The sequence below is a fragment of the Nomascus leucogenys genome, chromosome 11 (genome assembly GCF_006542625.1).
Source record: "Nomascus leucogenys isolate Asia chromosome 11, Asia_NLE_v1, whole genome shotgun sequence".
Taxonomy (NCBI): domain Eukaryota; kingdom Metazoa; phylum Chordata; class Mammalia; order Primates; family Hylobatidae; genus Nomascus; species Nomascus leucogenys.
Genome location: NC_044391.1, coordinates 10,692,127 through 10,712,886, shown reverse-complemented (window position 1 = coordinate 10,712,886; position 20,760 = coordinate 10,692,127). Strand labels below are relative to the sequence as shown.

Here is a 20,760-nt window from a genome sequence, read left to right as displayed (position 1 = left end):
AAGATCTACTCATTCTCAAATACCTGGTCCCTACTCAATTCACTTGCCCAGTGAAATTGTCAAAGGCAGGGATTTTTTTTTTTTTTTTTGGTAAAGAATCTATGATCCTGAGCCTCAAGCAGCTTTCCTTTTATCAGGGATTGGTTTCACCCTGGTACATTCTTAGAAACGGAGAACTCTCCAGTTGTATTAGTCTGTTCTTGCCTTGCTATAAATACCCAAGACTGGGTAATTTACAAGAAAAGAGGTTTAATTGGCTCATGGTTCTACAGGCTGTGTAGGAAGCACTGGCTTCTTATTCTGGGGAAGCCTCAGGACGATTACAGTCATGGTGGAGGGTGAAGGAGAAGCAGGTGTTTCACATGGTGGGAGCAGGAGCCAGAGAAAGAGTGGGAGGGAGGTGCCACACGCTTCCAAATGACCAGAGCTGGTGAGAACTCACACATTATCGCAAAGACTGCACCAAGCCATAAGGGATCCACCCGTGTGACCCAGGCACCTCCCACGGGACCTATCTCCAACACCAAGAATATTACAACTCCTCATGATTTGGATGGGGACAAATATCCAAACCATATCACCAGTCTTAAAATGCCCAGACCATCAGTTACAGTCGTACCTCATTTTAAAAACTGACTTATGAAAAGAGAAAGTTAAGGTCACAAATCTACTTTTAGAATATAATCCATCTAGAGTGGAAACATTGAATGTTTGTTCCAAACATGTGCAGTTGAGAAAAACTAAAAAGGTCTTAGAAATTACACATACTTTGTAAAAGTTATATTGTATTCCCAAGGCCTGACCCTCTGTGTGGCACATAGGCGGTACCCAGTAAAATAGCGATGTTTCATTATATATCTTAGGGGTGCCTAAAAGAAAAGGCATTTAGAAAGTCAAAGGTAAGTCTCCATTGCTTAGCTGACAGAACATGCCTGGGCAATTTTGACCATAGTTCTTCCTCGGTAAAATTCCTGACATTTGGATGACAAGATACATATTCATAGTTGTTCTCACTCCATTCCCCCATCACAACTTGCTAATCCTGCTGTGATTACCAGTTCACTTGTCAGAGTCTGCCTCAGACCTTAAGTCCCACAGGGTGGGGCACCGTTGTGTTCATAGTTGGGTCCCTCCCATGTAGTTGGAATCTAATAAACACCATGCCCATTTCCATAGGGGAACTGAGGTGAAGAGAGGGCAAGAGACTTACTCCGGGACCAAGTCCCAGAACTAGGATTGGATTCCACATCTTCTCCTTCCTTCTGAGTCTTGAAGTGAACATCACCTGGAATTCCATGTCTGTTTTCTGTGACTCGGTCAGGGAAGCAGATAAAGTTAGAGTATGTTATGCTTGTGGATACTGTTGTTCACACTTTTTTGAGAACCCAATCATTCACGTGATCCTAAAAGGTTCAAGTACGTAAATGGAGGTATGCCTAGGCAAAACTGAAAAACACGAAGTTTGCCTTTCAGATCGTCTCCCTCACAGGTGTATGTGTGACTGCCATGTGCCTCAAGTGACAGAAGCCCATATAATTTTTTTTTTCTTTGGGATGGAGTCTCGCTCTGTCGCCCAGGCTGGAGTGCAGTGGCGTGATCTCAACTCACTACAACCTCTACATCCCGGGTTCAAGTGATTCTCCTGCCTCAGCCTCCCGAGTAGCTGGGACTACAGGCGCCCACCACCATGCTCAACTACTTTTTTGTATTTTTAGTACAGACGGGCTTGCACTGTGTTAGCCAGGATGGTCTCGATCTCCTGACCTCGTGATCAACCCACCTCGACCTCCCAGAGTGCCGGGATTACAGGCATGAGCCACTGCACCCGGCCTCTTGATGGTTTTTGATATCAGGGACAGCTAAATTGGTGTACCATTATGATAAACAATTCTTCTTGCTTTGGGTGACCAGCCATGCAGAGAAAAATTAAGATCCTATAACAGGCTTTGGAAACTTCTTGCCAAAAGGCACACACAGTCAGCTAGATCAAAAGCAGCAATCTGAAACAAATTATATGTCCTTGTGTCCTCTGGAAGTCCAAGCTTTCATGCACACAGCTAAGTTGAGACTCTCAAGTTACACCTGGCTGAGAACCCTTTCTGCCTGGGAGAAAGGGAGCTTATTGCCCCCTGTTTTTTTATAGTCACGTAAGCGGGTTCCATTGCATAATCATGGAATTCTCAGCATCTTAAAATCTATGTATGTGTGAAGTGTTCATTAGCTCAATATATCTCAGATGGATGTAATTATTGTACAGTTTCAAGATTGCAGTCTAGAGTAGTGTGATGAAAGTGGGCCCTAGATTGGCCTGAGTTTAAATCTTGACTCTACCCCACACCTCCATCAAGTGAGCTCAACCCTCAGTCTTGGGCCTCTCATCTGATAAATAGGGTTAATAATGGTTAATACCTCGTCGGGGGGATTGTGAGGATTAATTGAGCCAATTCATGTAAACTGGTTAATGTAGTACTTGGCATATAATGAGTATCCAATAAATGCTAACTGTAATTATGATTCTAATTATTTTGTTTTTGCTATTACTTCCAAAACATATGTTTTCTAAAGCCCCCAGCTTAGTGCAAACAATAAGGATTATTCAGAGATTTCTTCAGATTCACACTTAAGAGAACTTCATTTGGAAGATTTTTTTTTTTCATAATGTCTCTTCCTCAGACCCCAGTAGTCCCCCAGTGTCCAGGTCATAAATATTTGTCAGAGCCAAGTTGAGTAATCAAATGGGGCCTAAAGAAAATACTTGAGATTTGTTTTAATTGTGGTTTAAAGAGCTTTCCACACTACACTGGCTTATAAAAATGCCTAAAAGTTAAAAATGAAGTAAATTTGAATAAACTCTCCAGCTTTTGCAGCTTTATAAGTATAGCTGTCTGATAGTGTGTGAAGAGAAAAGTTTGTCAGATGGTCAAGACTTTTCAGAAGGCAATCTGGTTTACACTGATTTTTGTTTAAGAAGTCAGGATAATGTAATTTGTCCCTGTTTTTACTTGTTCCTATAAATTGGAAGGAACTTCAAAGCCAAACAACACTTCATAGTGCTTTTGCCCTAACTCCTTGGAATAGTATACCTAAAATAATGGTCTTTTTGTTACGAGAGAGGCTTAGCTTTTCTCTTGCAAAGGAAACCATCATTTTTCTAAATAAACCCACTGGTTTGATGCTCTTTTCTCTACTTGAAACACATTTTCTCCCTCCTCCCCGAGCAGGAGATTTGCAGTGGAGTGATCCTGGTTTCTCTTTGTTCTCCCTGTCTGACATGCCTTTCATAGCGGATGGTTTCTCGCTCTTTGGGTGCAAATCCAGACGACCTGAAGGACCCAATTAAAATTAGTATCCCACGCTACGTCCTCTGCGGGCAAGGAAAGGATGCACACTTCGAGTTTGAGGTCAAGGTGAGTGTCTTCTTGACTCTTCTGGAGAATGGAGGTTGGAGACTATGCAGTGCTTTATCTGTCTTTGTTTTTTCAGAAGGGGATGAAGCTGCATGTGAATATCCTGTTTGTAAAATATTTGGTCTTGCCCTTCTTTAAACCAGTCTGTAAAACTCTTGACTGTAACACATGGGAGGAAGTTACCTCATAGAAGGTGTTAGTAAGGCAGACAGAAATGGAATTCCTATCACCCACACCCTACGGGTAGGGTGACCAACCATCCAGGTTGCCCAAGACTTTCCTAACGTCTGCCCTTAAAGTTTCACCCCTTGGGAAACCCCACAGTCCTGAGCAAACCAGGACAGTTGGTCACCCTCCCCATGGGCTTAGTCTTAATTTTTCTCATCTATGAAAATGAGACTAATAATATTTATGTCACAGGAATATCAGTGCAAATAAAGTGCTGCATCTTGTGGCTGGTATAAACAGTAAATTGTTGCTATTGCTGCTATTACTACTGCTATTTTCGTTGTTGTTTCTATTATGAATTAGGAAGCCTTCCTCATTTGTTTCAGGTGTTTCCTGATTTATACAACTTTTCAGGAAGAGATGTGCCTGTTTCCTTACGTCATGGTTTTCTAAATAATGACTTCATCTTTTTGCTAATTTGCTTTCATTGACTCATAACACTTTATTAAATAATGTTGCTGGCCACCATCCTCTTCTCAAGAAAGTAATGATAAATCACACTTCTTTTTTTTCAAGGATCAGCAAGGGTATTGATGTAATAATGAAGTCCACTAGAATCACCAGTGTGTACATGCATAAGGGTGTTCTTGGAGGCTGTAGGTGGTTTTGTTCAGATCAACACCAGACCATGAATCTGGACACTGAGTTCTATAGACTCTGACCCCACTGCAGTTTGCTGGGCAGCCATAAGTCATCTGAGCCTCAGTTTCCCCATTGATACAATGAGGAAATTGGAAAGTACCAGTGGTCTCCAGATTTTGTTTTACCTGTGAAACTCCTTTGTTCAAAGAATATCTTATGTGGAAGGACACCGTAAAAGGCAGGGAAGCCTAGAGCTGCTGGGCACACAGGGAGTGGGAAGGGAGGAAGGAGCCTAAAGCCAGCCCTCCCCACCGCCTGTCCCCACCCCTGATGCATCTCAGGGCAGCCCTGGGCTCTGGGGAATCCCTCTCTTCAGATGTCACATTCTTTCAACCTTCCTGAGGAAATAATGTAAATAACTTCTTTTGTAGCTAATCAGACTTTTAGGATTTTATTTCTATATACTAAGTTTTCCATTAGAAAGAAAAAAAAAAACAGGGCATCAGTTTATATATTTGAGGTTTTCACTGAGAAAGCATGATGCCTGTGTGTTGTTGCTGTTATTCTTTTTTTTTTTTGAGACAGAGTCTCATTCTGTTGCCCAGGCTGGAGTGCAGTGGTGCATTCTCAGCTCACTGCAACCCCCACCTCCTGGGTTCAAGAGATTCTCCTACCTCAGCCTCCCGAGTAGCTGGGATTACAGGCGCATGCCACCACGCCCGGCTGATTTTCTGTATTTTTAGTAGAGACAGGGTTGCACTGTGTTAGCCAGGATGGTCTCCATCTCCTGAGCTTGTGATCCACCCGCCTTGGCCTCCCAAAGTGCTAGGATTATAGGCGTGAGCCACCACGCCCGGCCTTTGCTGTTATTCTTAACTTTACTGATCCAATTATGTTGGTTCTTATTTTTTTTTTTTTATTATACTTTAGGGTTTTAGGGTACATGTGCACAATGTGCAGGTTTGTTGCATATGTATCCATGTGCCATGTTGATTTCCTGCACCCATTAACTCGTCATTTAGCATTAGGTGTATCTCCTAATGCTGTCCCTCCCCCCTCCCCCAACCCCACAACAGTCCCCGGAGTGTGATGTTCCCCTTCCTGTGTCCATGAGTTCTCATTGTTCAATTCCCACCTATGAGTGAGAACATGTGGTGTTTGGTTTTTTGTCCTTGCGATAGTTTACTGAGAATGATGTTTTCCAGTTTCATCCATGTCCCTACAAAGGACACGAACTCATCATTTTTTATGGCTGCATAGTATTCCATGGTGTATATGTGCCACATTTTCTTAATCCAGTCTATCGTTGTTGGACATTTGGGTTGGTTCCAACTCTTTGCTATTGTGAATAGTGCCGCAATAAACATACGTGTGCATGTGTCTTTATAGCAGCATGATTTATAGTCCTTTGGGTATATAGCCAGTAATGGGATGGCTGGGTCAAATGGTATTTCTAGTTCGAGATCCCTGAGGAATCGCCACACTGACTTCCACAATGGTTGAACTAGTTTACAGTCCCACCAACAGTGTAAAAGTGTTCCTATTTCTCCACATCCTCTCCAGCACCTGTTGTTTCCTGATTTTTTAATGATGGCCATTCTAACTGGTGTGAGATGGTATCTCACTGTGGTTTTGATTTGCATTTCTCTGATGGCCAGTGATGATGAGCATTTCTTCATGTGTTTTCTGGCTGCATAAATGTCTTCTTTTGAGAAGTGTCTGTTCATGTCCTCTGCCCACTTTTTGATGGGGTTGTTTGTTTTTTTCTTGTAAATTTGTTTGAGTTCATTATAGATTCTCGATATTAGCCCTTTGTCAGATGAGTAGGTTGCAAAAATTTTCTCCTAAATGTTACGCTATGTCCTTGATCCACTACTTCCCACTGCCCCTGACCTAATAGCTATCAAATGGTCAATTTCTTTTTCATTTGTTCTCAACCATTCTAAATTGTGTGTGTGTGTGTGTGTGTGTGTAGAGTTACATTTGTACATACATGTAATTATACATAAATATAAAAACAATTTCGGAAGTTGTGTTTGCATTATGACCATGTTTTTTAATTAGAGAGTGAAGACTGGCTTCCATTAGCTCAGAATTAGAATTCCCCAGCATATAGAACTCACAGCAGTGAAGGGCATGCAATGATTTTAGTTGGCACACGGATTTATTTTACTTTAACAGATAAATGTGTTAATAAAATATAACTGTTAAATCAATTTCATGTCTAGAACTCATATAAAATGATATTTAATATTTTAAAAACTGCATTGATTTAAATAAAAATTACAAGCAAATAATAATCAGGTGATGTGCAGATTTGGCCAAAATTGTGAAGATGCTACTGCCCATGCAAGTTAGAGAAACCAAATACAGAAAATTCTATGAGGCCTCATGGAATCTAGGCGATCACTTCAAGATGCATAAAATCCAAATCCACAGAGCTCTGCTTTCTTTGCATTTCTCAAAGCAAGTTCTGAAGCGTGTCATTGTTTCGCTTCCTTTTTCTGCTCATCCTTAGGTGCTGTAATTATGAGCACCAGGAATGTGTTAGCACCAACTTGGAGAATGTCTAGTTCTCCGTTTAGGCAGGGCCCTCCTGGTACCTTCACAGGTAGGTGTGTGGAAGCCCTCCACCCCATATGGATACCTTATCATGGAGTAGTATGAGAAACAGACATGATGTGAATATGCAGGCCTTCCCCGGAACAAAACAACAAAAACAGCCTCGCTCCAGGCAAAGAGGTAGCTGCTAAATAGCATCCCCTTCCCCCGCCCCCGCAACCCTCGTATCCTGCCATCTCCAGGCAACCTCAGCAGGTCACACAGCCTCGCTGTGCCTCACCTGTCAAATGGGAATCATAAAACCCACCCCATTGGGTTGGTAAGAGGAGTGGATGAGTTTGTTTATGTAAAGTGCTTCAAACAGTGCCTGCCACATACTAAGTGTTGGATAAGTGTTTGTTATTAAAAAGAAATAAAAATAAAAATGGGATGAGTGAGATTTTACTGCGAGGCCCCCTTAATGACTTTTGATGTACAATTACGTTTTTATGAGAGTTTTGGATTTTGTTGGGATTTTTTTCTTTTTGGTTGTTTGCTTGCCCTCAGCATTTGGAATTTAAAATTTAGATTGCTGATCTTTTCTCTCAGTCATTTGGACATTTCATGCGTAGGCCCTGTTTTCTAGAACAAATAGTCATGCTTATGGTAATATATGGTAATATTTTGGCTACTACTAAATTCTTCTCTTGGTGAACCAATGACTAAGGAGGCTAAGGTAAAAAGTATTACTTTTAAAAGAGACTATTCTCTTCAGTTTCAAGCTTTTTCGAAGGGAGATTTAACATTAATGTACATACCTAGATATATTATTACACTTTATAATTTAGAAAAATCTTTGCTGCTTCTCTTTTAAAAAATCAGTTTTTGGTCCTGAGTACACGCAGTGAGATGCTGTGCCCTCTGTGACCAGCAGGGCAGGGTCTGACACCCCCTGGTATAAGACCCCTGTTTGCTGTGTAGCTTGCTGGTGTCACTGCCAGCTTATTTAGGGTCCCAGCTGATTTATGTGACCACACCAGGGCCCACGTGATGTGAGGCCTGAGGGGCTCCGGGAGGGAGACAGCATGCCAGGAGTGTAGCTGCCCGGGTTCTCCTTTGTCATCTTCCCCTCGCCCTCCTCACCCGCTCTGCTTCCTGCGCTCTTCTGCCGACCTTTTTTTAGGTAGGACTCATTAGTCATTGAAATCATTGCTTCTTCTTGGCCATTTTCATTTTAATCCCCAGTGTGGAGCTCCAATTTGGTCTGCCCATTGCCAGATGAAGTAGTCAGGAGCCTGTTAAGGGAATGTTCCAGGGAGGACACAGGGTGTGTGATTTCAAGGGAAGGCAGGAGGTCAACGGGGGTTCCCAGATGCTCATCTTCTGACCCCTGCTGGGCCCCGAGGAGGTTTCCACCACTGGTCTTTAAAATGAGAATAATAGAGTTTTTCATTAAACCAAAATCTATTTAATCCTAAAGGACTGTCTTCTATACCTGCTTTATTTGGGGGGATTAAAAACAACTCTTTTATGAAATAACTGTGAGGATATATAAGTAGACAGGTTTTTGTTGTTCGATCTCATTTAGTTTTTTAAAATCAACTCTGTTGAGGCATAATTTGTATACAATGAAAGCACACATTTTAGGTGTAGTTGGATGAGTGTTAACATATGTATACACCCATGTAACTAGCCCTCTGGTCAGGATTTGGAACTTTGCAGGCTCTCCAGAAGTTTCTGGTGCCCGTTTGCAGTCAGCGCCCATGTTCCGGCACCAAGGCAAGCACTGATCTGCCCTCTGCACCTACAGATTAGTCGTGCCTGCTCTAGCACACCAAGGAGAGGGTATCCGATGGTGTTTATCTTCTGTGTCTGGCTGCATTCATTTAATATAATGTTTTGGAGATTTACCCATGTAGTTGAGTATAACAATAATTAGTTTCTTTACATTAATAGCATCCCACTATATGGATACATCACAATTTGTGTATTCGTTTCTTTCCTGTTGGTGTTTGTTTTAATATTCTTACGTGATGATACAAAAGGTTATCATTTTGGTATTGCCCCTCTCCCCACTTTGTTTTACTCCTCCCAGGAACCCCTGGGTCAGAGTATCAATTCCTGTTACCCTTGAAGCTGTACCTTCCTGCGGGTCCTAGTAGCACATCCGTCTGGGGCTGTGTCCGCAGATGCGTGTCCTGCTGACTGGTGGCAGAGACAGAGATGGGGTGGGGAAGCTGAAGCAGTGCCAGTCTGGCTTCTCTCTGAGAACAGCACTTTCTAGGCTGAAAATTGCTGTGTGTCACCTGCTGGTCAGCAGAAGCTGTAAAATTTGTGCCTGTGCTCAGCTGCACCTGCCGCAAGTAATGCCATTAACCGGACGACAGCAGTCATCTTACAACCCCGCTTCACATGCCTCTCAGTCACTGACACGTGGCATCAGTTACGCTGCGTTACGTTTGCCATTTTCAGTTAGTGAGGACCAGAGTGGGTAAAATTTAATTTTGAAATCACATTTCAGCATAGCACAAAACACGGGCCTGGGAAATTGATGGTTAAGACGAGCAGAGACTATCACACTCATGTCATAGAAATAAGCTGGTGTTTCCAGCCTCGTTTGAGATCCCTTGCATTTTAACTTGCATGTCAACACCGTAACATGAAGAAATAAGCCAACACTGGTGTGTTTATTTTTTAATATTTTGTTTCCGGAGAGTTTCTAGTGTAAAATCTGGAAGTAATCTGCAGAAGAGTTTGTTGTCTCATCTTTTTTCTGAGTGGTCATCCGCAGTAGTGCCCCCTGCCCTGTTCTCCATCCTGTCACCAGGGGTGCTCCCTTCTTTCACAGCCAGGGTCACAGCTCACAGTTGTGTTGCTTTCAGTCTGGTTATTTTCAGTCATTGTCTTGTTTGCTGGTCTTCCCCTGTGGATACAAGCTCCCAGGGCCCTTGTCAGTCTTGTGTGACACAGACCCCCCAGTGCCCACCCCGTGCCTGACTGGTACCAGTCACCCAGCAGATCACCCAGCAGCGTGATGCATGCTAGCCTGGCCACAGGTGCTCTCATTAGGCACAGCCTGTCTGGAGCTTTGGGGATGACTGAGTGACCGTGTGCCCTTTGTAAACCTCCCGCCGCCCCCGCCCAGCTCCTCATGCTCCATCCACACTGATGGAGTCAGTCACTGATGAGCCATTCTGCCCCTTGCTCATCCTCATGATGTGGCTGGTGGCTTAGTCATGCAGGGAGAGTGTTGGCGAGTCGAGCTTCTTGATTGTGTCCAAGTCCAAGCATGCCAAAGCCTCCCATATTCCTTCCTCCCCACCTTCCCTCCCGCCTTCTCAGCACCACCCTCCAGCGCTCCAGCATACCCATGCCCTGGGTCTGGGCTGAGTTCAGCACCCGCAGGGTACATCTGTTTTGTCTTGGCTTTCCTTAACAGAGAGGTAGACCTGTATGCCCCCCGCCCACCCTCTGGACATTGTCCTGGCTGCCGGGCACTCTCCAGCCCCGTGCTCATAGAAGCACGTGTCCCATTGTTATCTCCTCTAAGGAGCCTTCTGCATTCCAGCTACGCTCCCAGGTGCCTGCCTTTTCTCACATGGCTGCAGGGCATCAGCCCCATTGACCAGTATCACTTTTGTCTACTTGGAGACCCAAGAAATGCAGAACTACACACAGACAACTTAGGTCACACACATGATGTCCAGGACAAAAGCTTTCCTGATTTTAATCATCTGGGTTTTGTTTAGGTACCATAGTAACAGTCTCCTCTTGTCCCATTCTGCTCTGACTCCTGATCGGTGGCATGAGAAGGAGGGAGAAGCAGAGAAAACACAAGTAATGAATGATAACGAGGATGTATAACCTCACGGAAGTGTTCCAGGGAAAACTTGTAGACCATCTGCGAATAATTATCAAGTACCCCAGTCAGTGGCAGCCGTTCTCCTTTCCATTGTGTGAATTTAGGTCTGTGAGTTCCCCCTTCTAATTTCAGTCAGTCTGGCCCTAGACACTTAGGGCCAAGAGATCTCATCTGCTGGGTCCTCCCTGAACTTAAAAGACCTTGAAGTGAGACATGGTAAATTGCAAAACTGCAGGGCAGCAGTTCAAATTGGATCTTGTTTTTACAACTGAAGAACCACATGGCAGGCACCGTGGGGCCAGGGACTGACAAAGTTGTGGGACAATATTAACTCGAGGCAGCAGGTGCAAACTGGTGGTGGAGGATATGGGGTTTTGTTGGCCTGAACAGATTTTTTAAATTTTGCATGAATTGTCAGTATTTAAAACTTGGGACACCTGACATAGAAACCCAGATTCGCCAAGATCCTGTGAAAAGTCAGTAAAAGCAGGAACTGGGGCCAACATTCCTGCAAGGCAGCACTCATAGGGCAGAATAGCAGCTCCTCTTAGGGCGGGTGTGTGCCCTCCACTTGGCCATAGACCTTGGGATTTCCTGTCATGGAGAAAATCACCTTGATGACATGGTGGCCTCCAGGGATGCTCAGAGTCCAACTGCACCGTACAGAAAGGCTCACAGAGCATTCAAAAGCACACAGAGACGTAGAGAAAGGAGGGGTAGGTGGCACCCTGAGGGTGGGCTAGCAGGTGGGCCGAGTGTTCTCTCTGACCTCTGGTCACAACTAGTTCATCTGTCCCCTCTCTGTCATCTCAGCCGTTCATACTTAGTATGTGCTTACAAGGACCAGAGTGAAGTTTTAGATGAGGGGCCATGGCAGACAAAGGGTGCCCAGAGCCAGTGCACCTTCTCCATGAAAGGAAGCAGGCACAGGCACACCCAGCCAGCCACCTGCTGTGAGCAGTCCTGGGTTTCACCTGTACTTCTCCAGTAGAGCACATATAGTACCAGGATGGGACCAGGCTGGTTGTCATCAAGCCTGATCAGTTCAGGGGGGACTTAGCTGTCATCCCAGAGGGTGCATATCATGAGGCAGCATTTCCCTCCCTTTCTGTCCCTAAGTAACATTCTCGTCTGTTCCATCATGTTTGGTTTTTTAAAATTATTCTATCTTTGGCATGTCTTACAGTTTATCAACCTGTGGCCTGTATTTAACACATCTTGCACACCTTAGGAATTTTGTTGTACTTCACAGGCTACTTGCTTGCTGTCCTAGATCTGTTTTGACAGATCCTATGAGATTTGCCTGTACCTCATAAGCTTCTTGCTTATTTACTGGCTGTATTTAACACTAATTAGCTGTATCCATCCTCTATAGCACAATTGGATGTTCTCAGATAGTGTGGTAGACTCACGCTGTGCTCTCGCTTAAAATCCACGCACTGGACCACACTGCGTTTCATTCCTGACTGATCTCTGTAGGCAGTTGCAGCTCTTTAAGGAAAGAAGTTAACATCTATCAAGCACCTTCTTTACCCAAGGCATTTTGCTAGACATTTCCACAAATTTGGAGAATGTACCAAAATCGGGGTAGTATTTGTATTTCACAAATTAGCAAATTATGAATGACTGGCCCAAGGCCACACAGCTAGTTAGTAGATCAAGATACCTAATGTTCATGCCAGGTCTAAGTGCACTGAGCCATACTTATTCCCTTACTTACTCATTTTAATGTACCTTCCAAATATCACTGCTTTCTACACATTTATAAGTTGAGGCTATATTTTAGTGTTGTCCTAGAGATAATGGTCATTTTCAAATCCTTGCCTGTTTTCAAAATCTACTGTTATTTTTGTGTATGTCTTAACTTTTTGCCTTGAATTCTGACCAAGTCATGGGTACTTTGTAAATTGGGGCTGTTGTTAAGGCTTTGGTAAACCTGAAGAATTTGATGGTAGATTGGCCTGCCAGGAAGCATGAAGAAGAAATGCCTAGAAAAATTGCAGTTTGGGAGTTGAAGCGATCACATTTGCAGTTCAAGAAATTTCTCTTTATTTGGCAGAACAGAAATAAGAGCCATTCCAGTCTATTAGATAAACTCTGTACAGATACATCTTTTGGAAATACTCTCTACTTGATAGAATATAGATGTTCAGAAAGTGTAGAGTATTGGTGTCTGAATCTGTGCTTATTAGTAACTGATGGATTATCTCCCTGCACGTGTATTAGCACAGCCAAGACAAATGGAGTGTTGCTCATGCCATGTCCATCTAGATTTAAATCTTCAGATTCTGTACTATTTTAAAACATAAATAGCAAGTGAAAGTAACTACATTAAGACTTGAAGAATCGCATTTTATCCTAGGATTTTTTAAAAATTTATCACCCCTCCCATCTGTTTGCAAACTTTCAGTCTTCCACTGAAAAGTGAAAAAAAAAAAATTTTTTTTCTTCCCCAGTTTTCACACAAACCAACTGATCTTTTATATTGCCCTTCCTTGGACAGCCATATTTATCTTCATACAGTAACTGCTTCCTGTGTAAGAAGTGACTAAGATGAAATGAGACTGAGTTACAAGCACAGAAGAAAAGCAGTTATTACTTTATGGTCGTGCCTTCAATTTCCATTTCACCTAAATTTCTACTTTTCTATTATAAGACTATATTAGCATTCCTCCTTCCTTGGTTTCGGAATTTTGGGAGTTTTGCATCTCTTCCTAGAGTAAAATTTGTTTAAAATCACAAAATCATTTGAACTTCCCTTTTTGCAGTTGCTACCCACGGATACGCTTACCTTTCAATAATGAATAATATAACACCTTTTTAAGAACGGGATCCCAGTGCCAGGAGTCACCATCTATTGAGTGTCCAAGCACTGTGCCTAGTCTCTTCGCTTTTTTTTTAGTTCATCTGCAGGTTAGGTGTCATGAGTGCGTTTTACAGATGAAGAAATCGGGACCTGAAAGAATTGAGTAATTTATCCAAAATCACACAACTAATAAGTTACTGGGCTAAAGTCAGGATCCAAGTCAGAGTTAATTCAGAGCTTTTCATTATTGTATAATCTCGTGATGACTGGTGGAGAGTTTACATTCCTTGGTTTGCCTCTGAATATCTGGGTAATTTAAAGGAAAATTGCTTAGAATGTCATTCTTGCAATTTCCCACTGTGTTAAAGTAAAATAAGTCCCCCTATTCCTCACCTGCTTCACAGAGGTGTTGGCAGAGGGGGAAGCACTTTATCAGTGACAGTCTTGGACTTAAAGGCCCCCATCTCCCAGATTCTCAGGGCCTTCACACATTTTATCAAACTTACCTTCAAACTACCCTGTGAGGTAAGTGTACTAAAATAAGCGGTATTACAGCCTATTTTGAAGATGCTGAAGTTAAAGCATCGGGAAGTCATTATTTCTGGTTATTGCAGAAGGCAGGATTTGGGCCAGCCTGATAGCCCTGTTGGACTTAGCAGCACTTCATAGCTGTCTGGAGCGTGAGTGTAATTTGGGAGTCAATCACTAGGCTCATTGCTTCCTAGCACACCAGGTTTGGACCAGGTTCACAAGCCTGAGGCTCTGAGACACTTTCTGTACTTGTCGGTGATGCATCTGCGTAGAAATGTGTCAGATTTTCCCAAATCAGTTGGCTGTAGAATCTCCTATTTGAGCAGTTCCCCGCTTTCAGGAATCTTTCACTCTCCAAGCTCCATACACCTCCCATTTGTGTTACCCACAGATGGGCAGATCGAGGACTGGCATTAGACTGCCCTTTCCTTGTGCAATGTGCTGTCTGTAGAACCAGGCTCTTCCTGCAGAGGCCCAGCTTCTTCCCTCAAGTACCTTTGAGACAGAATTTCTGCAGTTGGTCAAGCTTCAGGTTCACAGTGCCCACTGCACTGGAGGGGGAAGCCTGCTTGGATTAGGAACTGTTTTACAGTTGTGGACGTGGTCCAGATGGCAGCTGTTCCCTTGCCTTGTGTCCCTGGATGGCTGCTGACCGAGTCTCTCTTTGCTTCCACCTGGCTGCAGAGCTCTGCCCTCCTTTGGGCTCCCCAGAAGGAGAAGCCTGTGAACGTTCCCGAAGTGTCCCTAATGGAGCCAGAGGAGGGGATACATTGCAGATATATCTCAGAGCAAATAACTTAAAATACCCTATTAGACTATTGTGTTCTCCCAAGAGCACCAGCCTTTCCGTTCCTCCTGCCTAGCTATTCCTGGGAGCTCCAAGTGCTGCCACCTTACTAAGCCTAGGAGTTCAGCTCCAGCCTACTGGCTCAGCCTTTATCTCCAAACTGTGTAGGTTAACAGGACCCACCCTCCTAAAGGCAGTTTAGAGCCTATCTGTTGTTTCTTAATGTGTCTTTTAGGAGCCTCATACCTACCTACCCCAAAATTGTGTATCACAGTATGTTTTCTAAATCAATATTCTCTCTAAAGGGAATTTGGTAAATGAGATTTTCTCTTTCTTTGCATTACAATTTGCCCTCTTACGTCCCGTAATGCCTACTTTCTAAAACCTTTAAACAGTTACAGATAAGTCAGAAAAGGACTATAATGCAGGTCACACTGCTGCCCACACTTCAGCATGAAAAAGTAATTAGAAAATGTAACAGAAAAGTATATATTGAAAAGAGGCTGTGAGTGCCATTGTCTCCATTATTTCTTTTGTTGATTAACAAATATTTGGTACCTGTAATATAATTTTTTTAAAGACCATACTAGAAGCATCAGGATGCCAAGGAACAGAAAAGATGAATAACTAGTTCATCCATTCAGGAGACAGCTAAGTGTGGGAAGAGAAACACGTGAGAAAAATTGAGCAGCACGGAGCCAATGGGCTCATGGAGGCATAATCGGAAGACGTCAAGGCAGATGCACATTTTTGCTTGCTTGAGACCGATGGGTGGATTTCAGTGAGTGCAGACGAGAGAGGAGATGTTCTGGGCAATGGGAACAACAAAGACAGAGGCCCAAGGGTAGAAAAGGACAAGTGATGACTTGGTAATAGGAAGCAGTACAGAAGGAGGCTAACCTTGGAGAGGGGCTGTCCTCTCAGGTAGAAGTGAATCAGGAAAATTAAGTGAGGATGAAGAGGTTTTGAAGGAAGGAAAATGAATGTAGCAACAGCATCATTTTGAAATGTGCTAAAAGGATACTCAGGGAGTTGATCTTAGGTGACTCTAATCATCTCAGTAAAGCGAGTTCATTATAAGGATGGAAAAATCTAGAACATTTTGAAATACTCATCGCAGAGAATGGAATTTGGAAGGATTTCCAGGTCGGAGTGACTGCTGAGCTAAAATGGCATACCTGTAGTGTAAATTCATTCTACCCTCCTAGGGGGCTGTCTTCAGCAGTGCAGGGCAGCACCGAGGGGAGCAGGCTGACACCACAGGCACTCAGTTTGGGGGACTGTTCCGACGGGCCCCACCAGAAGGCTTAGAGAGTCAGGGATTTTGAGGTGCTGGTCTCCCAGTGTCAGGAAGACTAACCTGGAGTCCAGCCTCTGTGATTGATCCGAGAGAAAGGACGTAAGCCAGGAGACCAGGAAGAGGTCACAGTGAAGACAGCCAGGCAGAGTCAGCACCTGTGGGGTGTGCATGCCCACAGAAATCAGAAAGCACTGGCGCTGTCTGTCCTCAGAAAGATTTGGGGATGGCAGAGGCAGATCACATCGAGGAGCAATCAGATGGCAGCCTGTGATCTCTCTGGGATATTGGTGTGATTAATGGGGTGTTGGCTTCTTTTACTACTTCTGGCTTAGTACCATTTGCAACAGTTGTCTGATAGATTTTAATTAAATCTAATATACTAATGCTTGTTACTATACAGATTCATACATTTGGAATATGTTTCATGTTTTGTCAGACACACTCATAGTTATGTTGCTGCATAAGACTTTCAGTAGAATTAGTTAATGAATTAGACCCTGCCCTCTTGGAAACATTGAGACCTTCCTGCATGCATCTTTTACCAGCCACAGCTTAGAGTCACAGAGCCTAAACTTTTCAAATCACACATAGCTATCACTGGAAAAGTTACTGAGCAGGCACACCCACTATATTGATTTTTATCTGTTTAGATAGTGTAACATTTACTAACTGTACATAGTATTTATTAGGACACACTTTCAGAAGTAGAGATCTAGAGAGAATAAGATTTAAAAAAAAAAAATAGAAGTACCAATAGTTTCTTTCCATACTCCGTGGAGCATCTTGTCTCTTCCACTGTGAGGCCCACCAGCTGGGAGAGTATAAATTAACTTTCATTTTCTATAGTATGTAAGGAGATTTTAATTAAACCTTATCCATTAATGCTTGTTACTATTATATACAGGCATGTTCATGAGTAATATATTTCTTGTTTGCTCAAACATGTTCATAGTTATGTCACTGCCTAAGCTTTATTTTGCAAAAATCAGACAAAACTTTTTTTAGTATATATTAGGTTGCTATTAGACTATTTCTTCTAAACAGTTACTAATTATAAGGATTTTTTAGAAATATGCTTGAGGTAGCTCCCCCATATGTTGTTTTAAAAAATATTACTGAAGAGGACTCTACAAGTAACTGTTTAAAGGCAGCCAGTTGGAGTATGATTCCTTGAACGAAAAACTGTTGATTCTCCTCTTTACACCGCTAGATATACATAACCAAATATCTACTGATGACAGATCTTAACACTGGCAATCCTTAAATCAGCAAAATAAGTATATAACATAAATTTGTGGGAAGCACTCAATTGAGAATTGTTTATAAGTAAATGCAGTCCATCTTGAGGACATGTTTATGGTGTTTAAGTTGTGCTTGATCATTTTATGGCCCAGGAAAGAAGGATTTGTATCAGTGAGACCACTCAGAGGGAGAAAAGTAATGAATTTGCTCCTCAAATATATGCAGTAATGATACCTTGCCTTCTCAACATTAAATAAAATAAGTGTTTTGGTCCAACTTATTTGTTGTACTGATCTTCTGTTCCTCCCCTCTGCATCAGCACCCCATTTCATGCCCACTTTTAATTTGGGACAGAAGAGGGCTTTAATTTTGTATCTTAATTTTGCCTTTCTGTCTATTTTTTCTCAAGCTTCCCATGAGCAGATCCTCAGCTCTAGGCATGGGGTCTTTCCATTCAAGGGAAAGGATTTAACGCTTCTTCTGTGCGGTGCTCATACATGCAGTTGCCTTGTCTACCATTTCTGATATGATTGCTGGTGATACTCATCATCTTCATCTTGTTTGCGTGTTGATAGACAAGGGGATATTCAAATGTGTTACATATAAAGTGGGAAGCTTGAGCCTTGCTAATCCCCATATTTAGCCTGAATTCAGATGAAAATCTCAAGAGTGAAGAATTTTTAAATCTCTCATGCCTTACTATGAACTCGTGTTAGAAATATATTGAGAATGCACCATATTCTCTGCAGTTTTTTTTTACAGTCATACTATTGTAACTAATTCAATTATCTTTGATTCATGTGAACCTTAATGAAACCACCAGAACAGAATAACAGCAACCAAGACTCCAGTAGGCCATGCTGTCTGTTTTGCCAATTGAGGTCAAGCCTAAACTCTTACCTAATTTGAAAAGTAAAATATAATGTCAAGTATGTCTCTCAGAAAACTGCCGGCATCTAATATGGTACCAGGCACATGGTAGGAGCTCAGTAAATGTGTATCTCTGCAATGAGAGTCCACCCACCCCACCCCAGTTACTACTAAAGACAAATAGCTTATTCCCTTAGAAGGCTTAAAATCTCCTAAGTAGACAGATATATAAGCAGTATTAGTTGCATAAATCAATTAGTGCAACATTAATTATGCAATTAATATCCTGTGCTGTGTGTTCTAATCATGGTGTAAACTAAATGCTAAGGGATCATGGAGGGGATGGAATAAATGATTCTTCCAGGGAGAAAGGAGTGGGAATGGGGCTGCTGCCCAAGGAAAAATCATAGTTTGGACACTACCCTGGGGGCAGAGCCGGAGCTCTCCAGGTACAGAAAGGGGTGTGTGGTTGAGGAGGCCGTTCAGAAGACCCTTCAGAAGACCTACGAATATGCCATATTTCGTTATTCACACGTTGTCTGGGGTGTGAGATTTTTAGTTCACTGAGAGCTGGGATTGCCTAGGAAAGTCCCTAACTGCTACACTAAGAGCTTTGGCCTGGGAGGGTAGTGGGACATCTGATTTTGAAGTGACAACATGAGTAGTGGTTTACAGCCAGGCTGCTCGGACCTTAACCTGCATCACAATCCCCTGGGGGGTTGGTCAGAACAGACTGCTGGGCCCCAACCCAGAGTTTCTGATGCAGGAGCTATGGGTGAGACCTCAGAGCATGCATTTCTAACAAGTGCCCCAGTGCAGCTGATGCTGCTAACCACTGGTTTAGACAGTAAACTGAAATATCGAGGGCAGAAGTCATTGAGGTCTGTATGTGAGTGTATTAAAATATCAAGTAAGGTAAGAGGCAAAAATCACTACCCAGAATATGCCAGTAATGATTTTCATTGTTCATCATTTTTGAGACCTTATTATATACACAGGGTTAATGGTTCCAGAGAGTCCCCTCTCTGTCATTAATGGTAGGATTCCTGCAGTCACCAGAAGAGTCACAAAAAGACTCCTCTGATACCTTTACTGACCTCATTAAACTTAATTCAGAGGAATACAGTAAGTTTATAACATCATTGTTAGGTTCTTGGAAACTGCAACTTTAAGCAAACCAACTATAGCAGGTCCTCGAATGACATCATTTCATTCAACATCATTTTTTTACAGCATTGATGAGAAAATGTGGTTTGGCTGTATGTTGTCTTGCCTAAAGTTAGTTTCCAGGAACCTATTGCCAATGTTAAGTGTGGATTTAACTGTACGTAGAAAAGGTAGCTTTGGGCAGGCTAAGTTCTTTCCACATTGGGCCATCTTTCTTTCTCCACCCAGCTGCACACACACACGATGGTAGCATCCCACCTTCTATTATAAGCACTCAGGGGTGGAGGGTGGTATTAAGGCAGAAGGGGGTGTATTGGATGCTTTTGGGGGAACATTCTTAGATGGGGATTTTATCTTCTTCTTGCTGTCTTGTCATCTTGTTCCCAAATGCCTTTTATATCTATTGCCTAGGAAATCACTTAGCTATATCATCATGTTCTCCCCAGCATTTGGCATATGCAGTTCATTAGAGAAGTTGGTATCACTTATAAGGACACTATTCTGGGGCCACTGTGGGAAAGAAGAATGATACCCAAAATTGTGAGGCAGGTTTGAAGTACCATTTCACTATTCGGAGATTTCAAAAAATGGTGCAACATTAATTAACTGTGAAAGCAACAAAGGAAAACACCATAGGCTAAAGCCCCACAAGCTGAGTGTCCAGTTCCTTTATCCTGATTTTGTTTGAGGCCTGCACAGAGAGATTTTAAAAAGCCATGGCTGATTCATTGTCACTAAGAGGCAGAGTATATTTAAGACAAGTCCATCTGGGGGCTCCCCCTTCCAACTCTTCAGAATGCCTGTGATGTGTCAAGTTCTGTTTTAAGGTGCAGTGACCAACAGGTAAAAATCTTAGCTCTCCTTAGAGCTTACATTCTAGTGGGGAAGAGAGACAAGAAACAAGGTATGTTAGTACATCCAGACCATGTTAGGTAATCAGAAGTGCTAAGAAGAAAAATAAATTAGGGAAGAAGAGTAAGCAGTGTTGAATGGGAAAATGAGGATGCAATTTTAGATAGGATATCCAGCAGGGACATCACTAAGAAAGTGACCTTTGAGCAAAGACTTGAAGGAAATGAGGGAGCTAGTCATGTGAAAACGTGGGAAACAAACATTCCAGAAAGAGGAAAAGCATATGCAAAGTCTCTAAGGCCATACTCGCTGTGTAGCATGTTGGGTATACCCTAGAAGAGCAAGGAAGAGAGTGGTTGTGGAAGAGCCAGGGAGGAGACAGATTGTAGAAATCCCTGTAGATCACTGGAAGAACTCGAACTTGTACCCTGAGTGAGATGGGACATGTTATGAGGATGCTTCATATGAGCAAAGAAATGGCGCCATCATACTTAATTTTTAACAAGATCACTTAGGCGCCTGTGTTGAGAAAAAAATGAAGGAAGGAGGCAAGACTATAAGCAAGAAGACCAACTAGGAGGCTGT

General features: G+C 42.7%; 1 protein-coding gene across 3 annotated transcripts in view; it reads left to right on the top strand.

Moving 5' to 3' along the window:
- KIF16B (kinesin family member 16B) overlaps nt 1-20,760 on the top strand; it is a 299,853-nt gene that overhangs the window by 211,621 nt on the left and 67,472 nt on the right. For all 3 annotated transcript variants that reach the window (XM_003252139.3, XM_003252138.3, XM_012510215.2), the window contains one exon: nt 3,285-3,407. In XM_003252139.3, coding sequence (XP_003252187.1) covers nt 3,285-3,407 — 123 coding nt within the window. The remainder of the gene's footprint in view (nt 1-3,284; nt 3,408-20,760) is intronic.